Below are 17,815 nucleotides of genomic sequence, written 5' to 3' on the forward strand. Positions count from 1 at the left end.
AAAATCAATCAATCAATCAGTGGGAGAAAAATATTGGCCTCAGGGCTTGTGTGCCACTCCTTACTCCTGTGTGTGCCATCTCTCACTCAGTGGGCCATAGAAAGCCTATTAATTTTTTTGCTTGATTTGGGTTCTAAATTCTACCTGAAAAAATCATTAAATCAATCAGTGGGAGATTAATATTGGGCTTTGGGCTTGTGTGCCAGTCCTAAGCGTGCCATCTCTCTCTCTCAGATAGTGGGCCATAGAAAGCCTATTTATTATTATTTTTTTTATTGGGTTTATAAATTTTCCCTGGAAAAAAAAAAAATGGGAGATTAATATTGGCCTCTGGGCTTGTGTGCCAGTCCTGAGCGTGCCATCTCTCTCACAAATAGTGGGCCATAGAAAGCCTATTAATTTTTTTGCTTGATTTGGGTTCCAAAATCTACCAAAAAAAATCACTAAATCAATCAGTGGGAGATTAATATTGGCCTCTGGGCTTGTGTGCCACTCCTGACTCCTGTGTGCGTCATCTGTCACTCAGTGGGCCCTAGAAAGCCTATTTTTTGTTTTATTTGTTTTCTAAATTCTCCCTGAAACAATCATTTTATTTTCTTTGGTTTCTAAATTATTCCGGAAAAAAATCATTTTTTTTGTATTTTTTTTTCTCTCAAGTCTCCCTGAAAAAAAAAAAAAAAAAAAAATCTGTGGGAGATTCATATTGCCCCTTCTGCTTGTGTGCCAGTCTTGACTCCTGGGTGTGCCATCTCTCTCTCTCTCCCCAATTGTGGGCCATAGAAAGCCTATTAATTTTTTTGCTTGATTTGGGTTCCAAAATCTACCAAAAAAAATCACTAAATCAATCAGTGGGAGATTAATATTGGCCTCTGGGCTTGTGTGCCACTCCTGACTCCTGTGTGCGTCATCTGTCACTCAGTGGGCCCTAGAAAGCCTATTTTTTGTTTTATTTGTTTTCTAAATTCTCCCTGAAACAATCATTTTATTTTCTTTGGTTTCTAAATTATTCCTGAAAAAAATCATTTTTTTTGTATTTTTTTTTCTCTCAAGTCTCCCTGAAAAAAAAAAAAAAAAAAAAATAATCTGTGGGAGATTCATATTGCCCCTTCTGCTTGTGTGCCAGTCTTGACTCCTGGGTGTGCCATCTCTCTCTCTCTCCCCAATTGTGGGCCATAGAAAGCCTATAAATTTTTTTGCTTGATTTGGGTTCCAAAATCTACCAAAAAAAATAACTAAATCAATCAGTGGGAGATTAATATTGGCCTCTGGGCTTGTGTGCCACTCCTGACTCCTGTGTGCGTCATCTGTCACTCAGTGGGCCCTAGAAAGCCTATTTTTTGTTTTATTTGTTTTCTAAATTCTCCCTGAAACAATCTTTTTATTTTCTTTGGTTTCTAAATTATTCCTGAAAAAAAACATTTTTTTTGTATTTTTTTTTCTCTCAAGTCTCCCTGAAAAAAAAAAAAAAAAATCTGTGGGAGATTCATATTGCCCCTTCTGCTTGTGTGCCAGTCTTGACTCCTGGGTGTGCCATCTCTCTCTCCCCAATTGTGGGCCATAGAAAGCCTATTAATTTTTTTGCTTGATTTGGGTTCCAAAATCTACCAAAAAAAATAACTAAATCAATCGGTGGGAGATTAATATTGGCCTCTGGGCTTGTGTGCCACTCCTGACTCCTGTGTGCGTCCTCTCTCACTCAGTGGGCCCTACAAAGCCTTTTTTTTTTTTTTTTTTCCTAAATTCTCCCTGAAACAATCATTTCATTTTATTTGTTTTATAAATTCTTCTGTAAAAAATAATTTTTTTTTAATTTTTTTTTTTCTGAAGTCTCCCTTTTAAAAAAAACAAACACAAATCAGTGGGAGATAAATATTTACATTTGCGCTTCAGTGACAGTCCTGCGTGTGTGCCATCTCATTTGTTGCCAACAACAACAGAGTGTGTAACATTGTGGCTGATTTTCGTTGTGGTCTCACCCACCTGTAAAGGGGTAGCTAAATCATACTGAAGTTATAGCTCACCGTGTAAGTTGTGTGACAGCAACAAATACCGTTCGTTTGGTAACGTTTTTAAAACAATGAGGAAGTCTGGTGGAAGAGGTCGTGGCCGGGGGCGTTCATTGTCAGCTGGTAATGAGGGTAGTGGTAGTGGTGGAGCATCAGCTGGTCGTGGGAAAAAAAATATTGCACCTAAGTCTGGAGCTGTGGAGCCAGGTTCGTCGTCTGGCTACACAAGGCCTCGAACGCTCCCTTTTCTGGGAGTAGGAAAACCGCTTTTAAAGCCGGAGCAGCAAGAGCAAGTTTTGGCTTATCTTGCTGACTCAGCCTCTAGCTCTTTTGCCTCCTCTCGTGAAACTGGTAAATGTCAAAGCAGCGCGTCGTTAGTGGATGTTCACGGTCAGGGACAAGTCGCTTCCTTGTCCTCTTCAGCAAAAACAACAACAGAGAAGAATGCAGCAGGCGACACAACGGGTTACTCCATGGAGCTCTTTACACATACCGTCCCTGGCTTAGAAAGTGAAGCAGTTAACAGTCCATGCCCATTACAAGTTGAATCTGACATGGAGTGCACTGATGCACAGCCACAGCCAGACTACTATCCTGGTCCTTTGACTCAGACCACAACATTGCCATCGCAGGGTGCTGATCAAGAATCAGACCCTGATGAGACTATGTTGCCCCATCACGAACGCTATACCACCGACCGACACGGTGACACAGACGAAGTTGCACACGAGCTACAAGAAGAGGTAATAGATGACCCAGTTCTTGACCCCGATTGGCAGCCATTGGGGGAACAGGGTGCAGGCGGCAGCAGTTCTGAAGCGGAGGAGCCGCAGCAGGCATCAACATCGCAACAGGTTCCATCTGCCGGGCCCGTATCTTGCCCAAAACGCGTGGCAAAGCCAAAACCTGTTGGAGGACAGCGTGGCCATCCGGTTAAAGCTCAGTCTGCAATGCCTGAAAAGGTATCCGATGCTAGAAAGAGTGCAGTCTGGCATTTTTTTAAACAGCATCCAATTGATCAGCGCAAAGTCATCTGTCAAAAATGTTCAACTACCTTAAGCAGAGGACAGAATCTGAAAAGTCTCAATACAAGTTGCATGCATAGACATTTAACCACCATGCATTTGCAAGCCTGGACTAACTACCAAACGTCCCTTAAGGTTGTAGCACCCTCGGCCAATGAAGCTAGTCAGCAACGCAACATCCCTTCCGGCAGTGTAGGGCCACCATTTTCCGCACCACCTGCAGTATCTGTGCAGGTTTCTTTGCCAGGCCAAAGCCGTCAGGGTCAGGGAATCACCAGTTTCGTAGTAGGAAACACTGCATCTAGGGCACCGGTGGCAACAATACCATCTCCCACCGTCTCTCAGTCTGCCATGTCCACCGGCACCCCCGCTAGTTCCACGATCTCCAGCTCTCCAGTCCAGCTCACCCTACATGAGACTATGGTTAGAAAAAGGAAGTACTTAGCCTCGCATCCGCGTACACAGGGTTTGAACGCACACATAGCTAGACTAATCTCGTTAGAGATGATGCCCTACCGGTTAGTTGAAAGCGAAGCTTTCAAAGCCCTGATGGACTACGCTGTACCACGCTACGAGCTACCCAGTCAACACTTTTTTTCCAGAAAAGCCATCCCAGCCCTCCACCAGCATGTTAAAGAGCGCATCGTCCATGCACTCAGGCAATCTGTGAGCACAAAGGTGCACCTGACAACAGATGCATGGACCAGTAGGCATGGCCAGGGACGTTACGTGTCCATCACGGCACACTGGGTAAATGTGGTGGATGCAGGGTCCACAGGGGACAGCAAGTTTGGGACAGTTCTGCCTAGCCCACGGTCTAGGAAACAATTGGCTGTAGCCATTCGCACCCCCTCCTCCTCCTCTTCGTCCTCCTGCAGAAGCGAGAGCTCGTCCACAGACCGCAGTCGCACAACCACTCCATCCGCAGCTGCCACTGTTGCACACCAGGTCTCCCATTATGGGGCAGCTACTGGCAAACGTCAGCAGGCTGTATTGGCTATGAAGTGTTTGGGCGACAACAGACACACCGCGGAAGTTCTGTCCGAGTTCTTGCAGAAAGAAACGCAGTCGTGGCTGGGCACTGTAGATCTTGAGGCAGGCAAGGTAGTGAGTGATAACGGAAGGAATTTCATGGCTGCCATCTCCCTTTCCCAACTGAAACACATTCCTTGCCTGGCTCACACCTTAAACCTGGTGGTGCAGTGCTTCCTGAAAAGTTATCCGGGGTTATCCGACCTGCTCCTCAAAGTGCGTGGACTTTGCTCACATATCCGCCGTTCGCCCGTACACTCCAGCCGTATGCAGACCTACCAGCGTTCTTTGAACCTTCCCCAGCATCGCCTAATCATAGACGTTGCAACAAGGTGGAACTCAACACTGCACATGCTTCAGAGACTGTGTGAACAGAGGCGGGCTGTTATGTTTTTGTGGGAGGATACACATACACGAGCAGGCAGTAGGATGGCAGACATGGAGTTGTCAGGTGTGCAGTGGTCGAAGATTCAAGACATGTGTCAAGTCCTTCAGTGTTTTGAGGAATGCACACGGCTGGTTAGTGCAGACAACGCCATAATAAGCATGAGCATCCCCCTAATGCGTCTGCTGATGCAAAGTTTGACGCACATAAAGGATCAGGCGTCTGTAGCTGAGGAAGAGGAAAGCCTTGATGACAGTCAGCCATTGTCTGGCCAGGGCAGTGTACAGGACGAGGTAGCGGGCGAAGAGGAGGAGGAGGACGAGGAGGATGATGGGGATGATTATATTTTTAATGAGGAAGCTTTTCCGGGGCCACTGGAAATTGGTGGCGCGGCAAGGCCGGGTTCTGGTTTTTTGAGGGACACAAGTGACGTGGATTTGCCTGAAACTGCCCCTCAACCAAGCACAACCGCAGATTTGAGAACTGGAACTTTGGCCCACATGGCGGATTATGCCTTACGTATCCTCAAAAGGGACACACGCATAACTAAAATGATGAATGATGACGATTACTGGTTGGCCTGCCTCCTTGATCCTCGCTATAAAGGCAAATTGCAAAATATAATGCCACATGAGAACTTGGAACTAATATTAGCAACCAAACAATCAACTCTTGTTGACCGTTTGCTTCTGGCATTCTCTGCACACAGCGCCCGTGATCGTTCTCACACGAGCTGCAGGGGCCAGCAGACCAGAGGAGTTAGAGGGGCAGAAATCAGAAGTGGCGTTGGCCAGAGGGGTTTTCTGACCAGGTTGTGGAGTGATTTTGCTATGACCGCAGACAGGACAGGTACTGCAGCATCAATTCAAAGTGACAGGAGACAACATTTGTCCAGTATGGTTACAAACTATTTTTCATCCCTTATCGATGTTCTCCCTCAACCGTCATTCCCATTTGATTACTGGGCATCAAAATTAGACACCTGGCCAGAATTGGCAGAATATGCATTGCAGGAGCTTGCTTGCCCGGCAGCTAGTGTCCTATCAGAAAGAGTATTCAGTGCTGCAGGTTCAATACTAACAGAAAAAAGGACTCGTCTGGCTACCCAAAATGTAGATGATCTAACCTTCATTAAAATGAACCACAACTGGATTTCGAAATCTTTTGCCCCACCTTGCCCGGCTGACACCTAGCTTTCCTATGAAAAGGTCTTGCCTGTGGACTATTCTGAATGCCTTTTCCAATCTCGTAATTTTCAGCACCTGATTGTCCAGCATACGACATGTTTACACCTCACTAAATGGCCAAACTCCCCACACGGGGCCGTGGTATCGACACTTGGCGACAGCACCCGTGAGAGTGCAGTTTGTCTGAAGAGGTGGGTGAGCCCGCTTTTGGTCGACGGCACTGCCACTGGGTCCCTCCTAGTACAATAAAGTGTCTCTGGCGGTGGTGGTGTGCACCCAACGTCAGACACACCGTTGTAATATGAGGGGCCCTGGGCCTGTACCGCCGGCCACAAGACAGTTTCCCCCCACCCCAGCTCAAACAGTGCTCTACCACTTGCAAAATTATCTCACAGCTCCACCAATGTTTAGTCTATGCGCTGACATCCTTCAATGCCTGCCACTGACAATACCATTGTATTGACATTTTTGTTATGTTAGGCCTTCGATGCCTGTCTGTGGTCACTCCTTCCACTAGGCCTCCACTGACCACACCACTGCTGCCCGTGTACCCCTGGAACCAATTTAAAATTGCCTACAGCCATGTGTTATTATTTTAGGCCTTCGATGCCTGTCTGTGGTCACTCCTTCCACTAGGCCTCCACTGACCACACCACTGCTGCCCGTGTACCCCTGGAACCAATTTAAAATTGCCTACAGCCATGTGTTATTATTTTAGGCCTTCGATGCCTGTCTGCGGTCACTCCTTCCACTAGGCCTCCACTGACCACACCACTGCTGTCCGTGTACCCCTGGAACCAATTTAAAATTGCCTACAGCCATGTGTTATTATTTTAGGCCTTCGATGCCTGTCTGCGGTCCATTCTTTCAACTACTACTACACTGACCAGGGCACTGCTGCCCGTGTACCCCTGGAACCAATTTAAAATTGCCTACAGCCATGTGTTATTATTTTAGGCCTTCGATGCCTGTCTGCGGTCACTCCTTCCACTAGGCCTCCACTGACCACACCACTGCTGCCCGTGTACCCCTGGAACCAATTTAAAATTGCCTACAGCCAGCCCAATTTTTTTTATTTTAGGCCTTCGATGCCTGTCTGCGGTCCATTCTTTCAACTACTACTACACTGACCAGGTCACTGCTGCCCGTGTACCCCTGGAACCAATTTAAAATTGCCTACAGCCATGTGTTATTATTTTAGGCCTTCGATGCCTGTCTGCGGTCACTCCTTCCACTAGGCCTCCACTGACCACACCACTGCTGCCCGTGTACCCCTGGAACCAATTTAAAATTGCCTACAGCCATGTGTTATTATTTTAGGCCTTCGATGCCTGTCTGCGGTCACTCCTTCCACTAGGCCTCCACTGACCACACCACTGCTGCCCGTGTACCCCTGGAACCAATTTAAAATTGCCTACAGCCAGCCCAATTTTTTTATTTTAGGCCTTCGATGCCTGTCTGCGGTCCATTCTTTCAACTACTACTACACTGACCAGGTCACTGCTGCCCGTGTACCCCTGGAACCAATTTAAAATTGCCTACAGCCATGTGTTATTATTTTAGGCCTTCGATGCCTGTCTGCGGTCACACCTTCCACTAGGCCTCCACTGACCACACCACTGCTGCCCGTGTACCCCTGGAACCAATTTAAAATTGCCTACAGCCATGTGTTATTATTTTAGGCCTTCGATGCCTGTTTGCGGTCACTCCTTCCACTAGGCCTCCACTGACCACACCACTGCTGCCCGTGTACCCCTGGAACCAATTTAAAATTGCCTACAGCCAGCCCAATTTTTTTATTTTAGGCCTTCGATGCCTGTCTGCGGTCCATTCTTTCAACTACTACTACACTGACCAGGGCACTGCTGCCCGTGTACCCCTGGAACCAACATCAGAAAATATAAAAATAAGTATTTTGCTTACAAAAAAGAAAATACTGGAGAGATATCAAATGCAGACATTTTAACATTAAAAACAAACACACAACTAAAATCTGGTACAGTACTAAAAATGGCCACCAGCTACAATTACTTTCTCCTGCAAGTAGTTAACTGAAAGGTTTTTTAAATTGAAAACACACATATGGCATCCACCGAGTGTTGTCCTGTCGCGTCTTCTTTATATTATTGCCGAGAAGATGCAAAACAATGAAAATAATAAAATCATTAATTACCAAAATAATAGAGAAAGTCAACACCACATTGCAAATAAACATTCATTCCAAATAAAGAAGCAGGGCGCGTCCGAGGGTGAGTATATACCTAATAAGAATATAATCACCCTCGGACGCGCAATGCTTATTTCCAACAGCCTTCCTTCCTAAGAATCAGCCCTTCCGTGGTGTAGAGAGACGTTGTGTTACACTCCAAGGTGTTCCCCAGGTTGCCTTTCCTGAGCTTAGATCTTCCGGCTCTCGTTTAGTAGTTGTTGGAAACTACGCTGCATTAGGCCTTCAAATTGGGTATGGGGTGTAGAGAGATGGTGTGTTCCACTCCAAGGTGTTCCCCAGGTTGCCTTTCCTGAGCTTCGATCTTCCGGCTCTCGTTTAGTAGTTCTTGGAAAATACACTGCATTAGGCCTTCAAATTGGGTATGGGGTGTAGAGAGAGGGTGTGTTACACTCCAAGGTGTTCCCCAGGTTGCCTTTCCTGAGCTTCGATCTTCATGCTCTCGTTTAGTAGTTGTCGGAAACTACGCTGCATTAGGCCTACAAATTGGGTATGGGGTGTAGAGAGAGGGTTTGTTACACTCCAAGGTGTTCCCCAGGTTGCCTTTCCTGAGCTTCGATCTTCCGGCTCTCGTTTAGTAGTTGTTGGAAACTACGCTGCATTAGGCCTTCAAATTGGGTATGGGGTGTAGAGAGAGGGTGTGTTACACTCCAAGGTGTTCCCCAGGTTGCCTTTCCTGAGCTTCGATATTCCGGCTCTCGTTTAGTAGTTGTTGGAAACTACACTGCATTAGGCCTACAAATTTGGTATGGGGGAAACATTGGCGCATCTGCGGTCCCTCCTTCCTCTAGGCCTCCACTGACCTGTCTACTGCTGCCCGTGTTCCCCTGGAACCAATTTTAAATTGCCTACAGGCAGCCCAATTTATTATGTTAGGGCTTCGAAGCCTGTCTGCGGTCCCTCCTTCCACTAGGCCTCCACTGACCTGTCTACTGCTGCCCGTGTACCCCTTGAACCAACATCATAAAATAAAAAAAAAAGTATTTTGCTTATAAAAAAGAAAATACTGGTGAGATATCAAATGCAGACATTTTAACATTAAAAACAAACACACAACTAAAATCTGGTACAGTACTAAAAATGGCCACCAGCTACAATTACTTTCTCCTGCAAGTAGTTAACTGAAAGGTTTTTTAAATTGAAAACACACATATGGCATCCACCGAGTGTTGTCCTGTCGCGTCTTCTTTATATTATTGCCGAGAAGATGCAAAACAATGAAAATAATAAAATCATTAATTACCAAAATAATAGAGAAAGTCAACACCACATTGCAAATAAACATTCATTCCAAATAAAGAAGCAGGGCGCGTCCGAGGGTGAGTATATACCTAATAAGAATATAATCACCCTCGGACGCGCAATGCTTATTTCCAACAGCCTTCCTTCCTAAGAATCAGCCCTTCCGTGGTGTAGAGAGACGTTGTGTTACACTCCAAGGTGTTCCCCAGGTTGCCTTTCCTGAGCTTCGATCTTCCGGCTCTCGTTTAGTAGTTGTTGGAAACTACGCTGCATTAGGCCTTCAAATTGGGTATGGGGTGTAGAGAGATGGTGTGTTCCACTCCAAGGTGTTCCCCAGGTTGCCATTCCTGAGCTTCGATCTTCCGGCTCTCGTTTAGTAGTTCTTGGAAACTACACTGCATTAGGCCTTCAAATTGGGTATGGGGTGTAGAGAGAGGGTGTGTTACACTCCAAGGTGTTCCCCAGGTTGCCTTTCCTGAGCTTCGATCTTCATGCTCTCGTTTAGTAGTTGTCGGAAACTACGCTGCATTAGGCCTACAAATTGGGTATGGGGTGTAGAGAGAGGGTTTGTTACACTCCAAGGTGTTCCCCAGGTTGCCTTTCCTGAGCTTCGATCTTCCAGCTCTCGTTTAGTAGTTGTTGGAAACTACGCTGCATTAGGCCTTCAAATTGGGTATGGGGTGTAGAGAGAGGGTGTGTTACACTCCAAGGTGTTCCCCAGGTTGCCTTTCCTGAGCTTCGATCTTCCGGCTCTCGTTTAGTAGTTCTTGGAAACTACACTGCATTAGGCCTTCAAATTGGGTATGGGGTGTAGAGAGAGGGTGTGTTACACTCCAAGGTGTTCCCCAGGTTGCCTTTCCTGAGCTTCGATCTTCCGGCTCTCGTTTAGTAGTTCTTGGAAACTACACTGCATTAGGCCTACAAATTGGGTATGGGGTGGAGAGAGATGGTGTGTTACACTCCAAGGTGTTCCCCAGGTTGCCTTTCCTGAGCTTCGATCTTCCGGCTCTCGTTTAGTAGTTCTTGGAAACTACACTGCATTAGGCCTACAAATTGGGTATGGGGTGGAGAGAGATGGTGTGTTACACTCCAAGGTGTTCCCCAGGTTTCCTTGCCATTGCTTCGGTCTTCCGACTCTCGTTTAGTAGTTGTAGAAAAGTACACTGCATTAGGCCTAAAAAATGGGTATGGGGTGGAGAGAGATGGTGTGTTACACTCCAAGGTGTTCCCCAGGTTGCCTTTCCTGAGCTTCGATCTTCCGGCTCTCGTTTAGTAGTTCTTGGAAACTACACTGCATTAGGCCTACAAATTGGGTATGGGGTGGAGAGAGATGGTGTGTTACACTCCAAGGTGTTCCCCAGGTTTCCTTGCCATTGCTTCGGTCTTCCGACTCTCGTTTAGTAGTTGTAGAAAAGTACACTGCATTAGGCCTACAAAATGGGTATGGGGTGGAGAGAGATGGTGTGTTACACTCCAAGGTGTTCCCCAGGTTGCCTTTCCTGAGCTTCTATCTTCAGGCTCTCATTAAATTGTGGTTAAATGGAACAACTGCATTTGGCGTACTAGTTGGTTTGGGGCCTACTATCGGTGTCTGCCACTCCTTGCTGTTCTCCTGGTTTCCTGTCCTGAAATTCCATTTTCAGGCTCTCGTTAAGTAGTTGTTAATGTTAGACTGCATTTGGCCTACTAGTTGGGTTGGGGCCTACTATCGGTGTCTGCCACTCCTTGCTGTTCTCCTCCACTGAACAAAGCTGTGCCGCCTGTTTACTACGGTTGCCAATTTTGAACTGCATTTCGACTACTTACTGATTTGGCCCTACTCTCTGTGTCAGCCTCTCATTCCAGTTGTCCTCCACTGCAATGCCCCCTGGTTATTCCTGTGTTACCAATTTTGAACTACATTTAGCCCACTTTATTCTTTGGGCCTATATCTGTGTTTCCACTTCATCGTGCCCATTGCCCAGCCAGTGATAGATGAGTCTGCTGGTACATTGACCCATAACGCAACATTCCCCGCGCATGCTACACAACAACATTGTGACCCTGCTGAAAGTCAGGTTCCTCTTCCCGCATACCATACCACCTTACACGGGGACAAAGAGGAAGGTGCAGATGAAAGTGCAGGTTCCTTCATCAGGTGGGGGGAGGAATACTAGTTGGCGACGTCACTGGCACAGGGCCTCTCATAGTACGCAAAAGTGTTGCTGCCGGTGGGAGGCGCCCCCGCCGTGCAAACACACCGCTGTACTTTGAGGGGCCCTGTGCCAGTGCCAATGCCAACAAGTGGGCCCCCCCTGCTTGCTCAGGATCACAGCACTTGCAAAGTTGAAATACTTACCTCTCCCTGCTCCACTGCCGTGACGTGGTCCAGATTTCCTGGGCCCACTAATTACTTGAACCAGCCCTACCCCACAAAACTTTAGCCAAATGACCCCCAATTTCAAATGCCTTCCAATTATTATAAGGTAAATTACGCTTGACAAGCTTCATTAAGAAGAATGGATGGTTTTGACATTAAAATGGGCACTCTAGGTGTTTTCCTGGCCCCCACTCACTGCCGACTATGCTGCCCCATTGACTTGCATTGGGTTTCGTGTTTCGGTCGATCCCGACTTTACGTCATAATCGGCCGATTTCACTCGACCCGACTTTTGAGATAGTCGGGTTTCGCGAAACCCGGCTCGACTCTAAAAAGGTCAAGGTCGCTCAACTCTACAAGTGTCCATGCGTATGACTCCCGTTCATCAGGAGGTGATTCGCTTCCTGGTGTTGTATAATTTACATGATGTTCTAGTACTTCGTCTGCCATGGTTACAAACTCATAATCCAGTCCTTGACTGGAAAACAATGTCTGTGTTAAGCTGGGGATGTCAGGGGGTTCATGATGATGCACCTCCGATTTCTATCGCTTCATCTACTCCTTCTGAGGTTCCTGTATTTTTGTCGGATTATCGGGATGTTTTTGAGGAGCCTAAGCTCAGTTCGCTTCCTCCTCACAGGGATTGCGATTGTGCTATAGATTTAATTCCTGGTAGTAAATTTCCTAAAGGTCGTTTGTTCAATCTGTCAGTGCCAGAGCATACTGCTATGCGGGATTATGTTAAGGAGTCCTTGGAAAAGGGACATATCCGTCCATCTTCGTCCCCTTTGGGAGCAGGTTTTTTTTTCGTGGCCAAGAAAGATGGGTCCTTGAGACCTTGTATAGATTATCATCTTTTGAATAAGATTACCGTAAAATATCAGTATCCTTTGCCTTTGTTGACTGATTTGTTTGCTCGCATTAAGGGGGCTAAATGGTTCACTAAGATTGATCTCCGGGGTGCGTATAATCTTATACGAATAAAGCAAGGTGATGAGTGGAAAACCGCATTTAATACGCCTGAGGGCCATTTTGAGTATTTGGTAATGCCTTTCGGACTTTCTAATGCTCCTTCAGTCTTCCAGTCCTTTATGCACGATATTTTCCGTGAATATCTGGATAAATTTATGATTGTGTATTTGGATGATATTTTGTTTTTTTCTGATGACTGGGAGTCTCATGTTCAGCAGGTCAGGAAGGTGTTTCAGGTCCTGTGGGCTAATTCCTTGTTTGTAAAGGGCTCAAAGTGTCTCTTTGGAGTCCAGAAGATTTCTTTCTTGGGGTATATTTTTTCCCCTTCTACTATTGAGATGGATCCCGTCAAGGTTCGGGCTATTTGTGACTGGACGCAGCCTGCATCTCTTAAGAGTTTGCAGAAGTTCTTGGGCTTTGCTAATTTCTATCGTCGTTTTATAACTAATTTTTCTAGTGTTGTTAAGCCTTTGACGGATTTGACTAAGAAGGGTGCTGATGTTGCTGATTGGTCTCCTGCGGCTGTGGAGGCCTTTCAGGAACTTAAACGCCGGTTTTCTTCTGCTCCTGTGTTGCGTCAGCCTGATGTTTCGCTTCCTTTCCAAGTTGAGGTTGATGCTTCCGAGATTGGAGCGGGGGCGGTTTTGTCACAGAGAAGCTCCGATTGCTCGGTGATGAAGCCATGTCCGTTCTTTTCTAGAAAATTTTCGCCCGCTGAGCGGAATTATGATGTGGGTAATCGGGAACTTTTGGCCATGAAGTGGGCATTTGAGGAGTGGCGTCATTGGCTGGAGGGTGCTAGACATCGTGTGGTGGTCTTGACTGATCACAAAAATCTGATTTACCTTGAGTCTGACAGGCGTCTGAATCCTAGACAGGCTCGTTGGTCACTGTTTTTCTCTCATTTCAATTTTGTGGTTTCATACCTGCCAGGTTCAAAGAATGTGAAGGCGGATGCTCTTTCTAGGAGTTTTGTGCCTGACTCCCCTGGAAATTCTGAGCCCACTGGTATCCTTAGGGATGGGGTGATTTTGTCGGCCGTATTCCCAGACTTGCGACGTGCTTTGCAGGAGTTTCAGGCGGGTAAACCTGATCGTTGTCCGCCTGAGAGACTGTTTGTTCCGGATAGCTGGACCAGTAGAGTCATCTCTGAGGTCCATTCTTCTGCGTTGGCAGGTCATCCTGGAATATTTGGTACTAGAGACTTGGTGGCCAGGTCTTTTTGGTGGCCTTCCTTGTCTAGGGATGTGCGTTCTTTTGTGCAGTCTTGTGAGGTTTGTGCTCGGGCTAAGCCTTGCTGTTCTCGAACCAGTGGATTGTTGTCACCTTTGCCTATCCCGAAGAGGCCTTGGACGCACATTTCCATGGACTTTATTTCGGATCTCCCTGTCTCTCAAAAAATGTCCGTCATCTGGGTTGTGTGTGACCGCTTTTCTAAAATGGTTCATCTTGTACCCTTGCCTAAGTTGCCTTCCTCCTCGGAGTTGGTCCCTCTGTTTTTCCAGAACGTGGCTCGTTTGCATGGGATTCCGGAGAACATCGTTTCTGACAGGGGATCCCAGTTTGTGTCTAGATTTTGGCGGACGTTCTGTGCTAAGATGGGCATTGATTTGTCCTTTTCGTCTGCATTCCACCCTCAGACGAATGGCCAGACGGAGCGAACTAATCAGACCTTGGAAACTTATTTGAGGTGTTTTGTTTCTGCTGATCAGGATGACTGGGTTACCTTTTTGCCGCTGGCCGAGTTTGCCCTTAATAATCGGGCTAGTTCTGCTACCTTGGTTTCTCCTTTCTTTTGTAATTCGGGGTTTCATCCTCGTTTTTCCTCTGGTCAGGTGGAGCCTTCTGATTGTCCTGGAGTGGACATGGTGGTGGATAGGTTGCATCAGATTTGGAGTCATGTGGTGGACAATTTGAAGTTGTCCCAGGAGAAGGCTCAGCAGTTTGCTAATCGCCGTCGCCGCGTGGGTCCTCGACTTCGTGTTGGGGACTTGGTGTGGTTGTCTTCTCGTTTTGTTCCTATGAAGGTCTCTTCTCCTAAGTTCAAGCCTCGGTTCATCGGTCCTTATAGGATCTTGGAAATTCTTAACCCTGTGTCGTTTCGTTTGGATCTCCCGGCATCGTTTGCTATTCATAATGTGTTCCATCGGTCGCTGTTGCGGAGGTATGAGGTACCTGTTGTTCCTTCGCCTGAGCCTCCTGCTCCGGTGCTGGTGGAGGGAGAATTGGAGTATGTTGTGGAGAAGATCTTGGATTCTCGTGTTTCCAGACGGAAACTCCAATATTTGGTCAAGTGGAAGGGTTATGGTCAGGAGGATAATTCTTGGGTGGTTGCCTCTGATGTTCATGCTGATGATTTGGTCCGCGCTTTTCATAGGGCTCATCCTGGTCGCCCTGGTGGTTCTCGTGAGGGTTCGGTGACCCCTCCTCAAGGGGGGGGTACTGTTGTGAGTTCTGTTTTTGGGCTCCCTCTGGTGGTTACTGATGGTACTGGGTGATTTGTGTTCTGCTGTCTCTGGTGTCCACCTGTTCTATTAGGATTTGGGAGTTTCCTATTTAACCGGGCTTTCTTGTCATTTCCCCGCCGGCTATCAAGGTTATCAGAGTGTTTTGTTACCTCAGCTTCTGGCTTCAGTAATCTTCAGGACAAGCTAAGTTTTTTATTTTCTTGTTCCACGTTTTGATTTATTTTTGTCTTGTCCAGCTTGCATATAATTGTTTCTTTGCTGCTGGTTGCTCTAGCGGGCTGTAATTGCTCCTCATGTTCCATGAGTTGGAACATGAGTTCAAGTAATTACAGGATGGTTTTTTGAAGGGTTTTTTGCTGACCGCGCAGTTTACTTTTGTATCCTCTGCTATCTAGTTTTAGCGGGCCTCATTTTGCTGAATCTGATTTCATACTGTGTATGTGCCTTCCTCTCATTTCACCGTCATTATATGTGGGGGGCTGCTATTTCTGTGGGGTATTTCTCTGGAGGCAAGAGAGGTCTGTGTTTCTTCTAATAGGGGAAGTTAGATCTTCGGCTGGTGCGAGACATCTAGGATCAACGTAGGCACGTTCCCCGGCTATTGTAATTTGTGTGTTCAGGTTTAGGGTCGCGGTCAGCTCAGGTTCCATCACCCTAGAGCTCGTTGGTGCTTGTCCTTTTGTGATTCCCTGCCATTGGAATCATGACAGGGGGCGGGGTTTGGATAAGGCAGGGTGGAGCAAGCGGGGGGAGCTTACTGAGGGGGTGATTTGGATAAGAAACCGACAATTTCACCTCAGCAACTGCCACGCTCACCTGCTGGTCCGGCGGTGGCTGAAATCCCCACCCACCCTTCCTTTTTCTTGTTTCGATTTTGTTTAATCGCGTTTATTTTAAGGTTATGTTTTTGTTTAAGGGAAAGGAGAAATTTTTGTCATAGCAGTTAGGCGGGGGAGGGAGGTCCTCAAAGTTGGTGGAAAGAGGGGAATGGCGGATTCTAGGGGAGGGGGCCCCTAGTGGTCCTGGACTCCCCCGGAGTGGATTGCGAGTGGATGTGGTAGATCAGCCCGTGGAGGGGCTGAATAAAGGATTTGGTAATCGGTTGGTTTGGCCGGGTTGGTCATTATCTGCCTCCGAGCTGGTGCTTAGCGGCTGGAGGCAAGACTAAGCCTGGAGGCCAAGGTACACAATTTGAATTTCTGCAAGGTTATTTTTGAGGCTTCGAGGACCACCACACCCTGGGGGGATATTGTTTACATGTTGTATTTATGTTTAATAAAAGGCTGCTGTGGCGATTTAATCCAAATCTGGTGTAATGTCGTTATTCAGGAGGGGATCTTACAATAAGGCAGTTTACGAGAGATCCGATACAGTAAGTAATTAAGGTTAGGCGTTTAAGTCAGTAAAGGTGGTCATGAGTCACGTGTACCCCTTACGTCATGTCTCAAACATTAGTTTTTGACCACATATGGAGTATCATATTCGGAAGAAATTTCATAACAATTATGGAGTCCATTTTCTCGCATTACCTCTCATGGAAATTATAAATTTGGTGCTAAAATAGAATTTTATTGAAAAAATTAGATTTTTTGTTTTGTTTTGTTTTCACATCTAAACGTTATAAAGTTTTATAAATTACCAGTGGGATCTATTTGCTCAATACACCTAGGAGGTATCCTCAATACATTCAAGGAGGGGTCTAGTTTAAAAAAAATGGGGTCATTTATGGAGGTTTCTGCAGTTTTGGCATGTCAGGAGCCCTGCAAATGCGACATTCACAATCAATTCCAGCTAAATTTACGCTCCAAAAATCAAATAGCACTCTTTCCTTTCCGAGACCTGCAATGTGCTAAAACAGCAGGTTTTGAACACATATGGGTTATCATTGCATTCAGGAGAAATTGTTAAAACAAATTATGGGGTTAATTTCTCCTATTATCCCTTGTGAAAATTACAAACTTGGAGCTAAAACTACATTTTAGCTGATTTTTTTTCCTTTTCCACATATAACTTGTAAATGTTTCTGTGCTTTATGAAATCAACACGATTATGGACATATCCCTTCTCATGGGTAGTAGACAAAAAAGAAATGACCCTAAGTTTGATATATTATGCATGTTTACATATCCACTTGCAAACAGGGTGCGGTGCCTAGTGGAGTCACTTACAGGAACAAAGTCATCCTTTTGTAGGCGAATAACGTCTCCAACCTGGATGTCCATCCATTTCTCCAATAGGAAGCTGAAGATTAAAAAAAATGTTTATGTATATGTTAAGAAAAAGTAAGCTACAAGGAAAAACAAAATAACCAGCACCTCCTAATAGAATAAAGCAAGTGTGAACAGATGCAAGCAGCTTTGACTGCATATTATACAAACAAAAGAATACAGCAGCACTCTGTAAGCACTAAGAAGTATGCTAACATTGAATATATGGTAATTTAACTACACTACTGTTATCTACATTATACTTATGACAGGGCCTGACAGGGCTTGGACTAGCAATTCTAGCTTAAACATTGATCAGTAACAGGTGGACTATTTACTGTTGTAGGCCTGGGGCTCTGAGAGCCCTGTCAATTTTGGGTAACACACATGAAGGAAACCCAACTTGGAGTCCAAACATTTCCAAAAATTAGGTGTAGGCCTGCTGTGCTGTGAGCCCTGATACCTCATGCAACAGCTCAAACTGCTTTTTCTGCTCATCCACACTCAGGTGGCACAAATATCAGTTTCATAGACTACTATTGTTAGAAACATTTAAGGATAGTAACACAGGTAGTTGACAGAAAGCTAACCCAACTTGGAGTCAAAACATTTCCAAAAATTGGGGTCAGACATAAGGAAAAGTGGCATCAATTGACCCGCAGTAGAAATTTTGTAATTGCACAGCAGTCAGGCATGAGCCATGCA

The 17,815-nt window shown here is 45.9% G+C and overlaps 1 protein-coding gene across 1 annotated transcript in view; it reads right to left on the reverse strand.

The window, feature by feature from the left end:
• ATP8B3 (ATPase phospholipid transporting 8B3) overlaps positions 1-17,815 on the reverse strand; it is a 652,733-nt gene that overhangs the window by 470,908 nt on the left and 164,010 nt on the right. The window contains exon 6 of the mRNA XM_069740644.1: positions 17,072-17,144. Coding sequence (XP_069596745.1) covers positions 17,072-17,144 — 73 coding nt within the window. The remainder of the gene's footprint in view (positions 1-17,071; positions 17,145-17,815) is intronic.

This window comes from Ranitomeya imitator, chromosome 1, assembly GCF_032444005.1.
Source record: "Ranitomeya imitator isolate aRanImi1 chromosome 1, aRanImi1.pri, whole genome shotgun sequence".
Classification (NCBI taxonomy): Eukaryota; Metazoa; Chordata; class Amphibia; order Anura; family Dendrobatidae; genus Ranitomeya; species Ranitomeya imitator.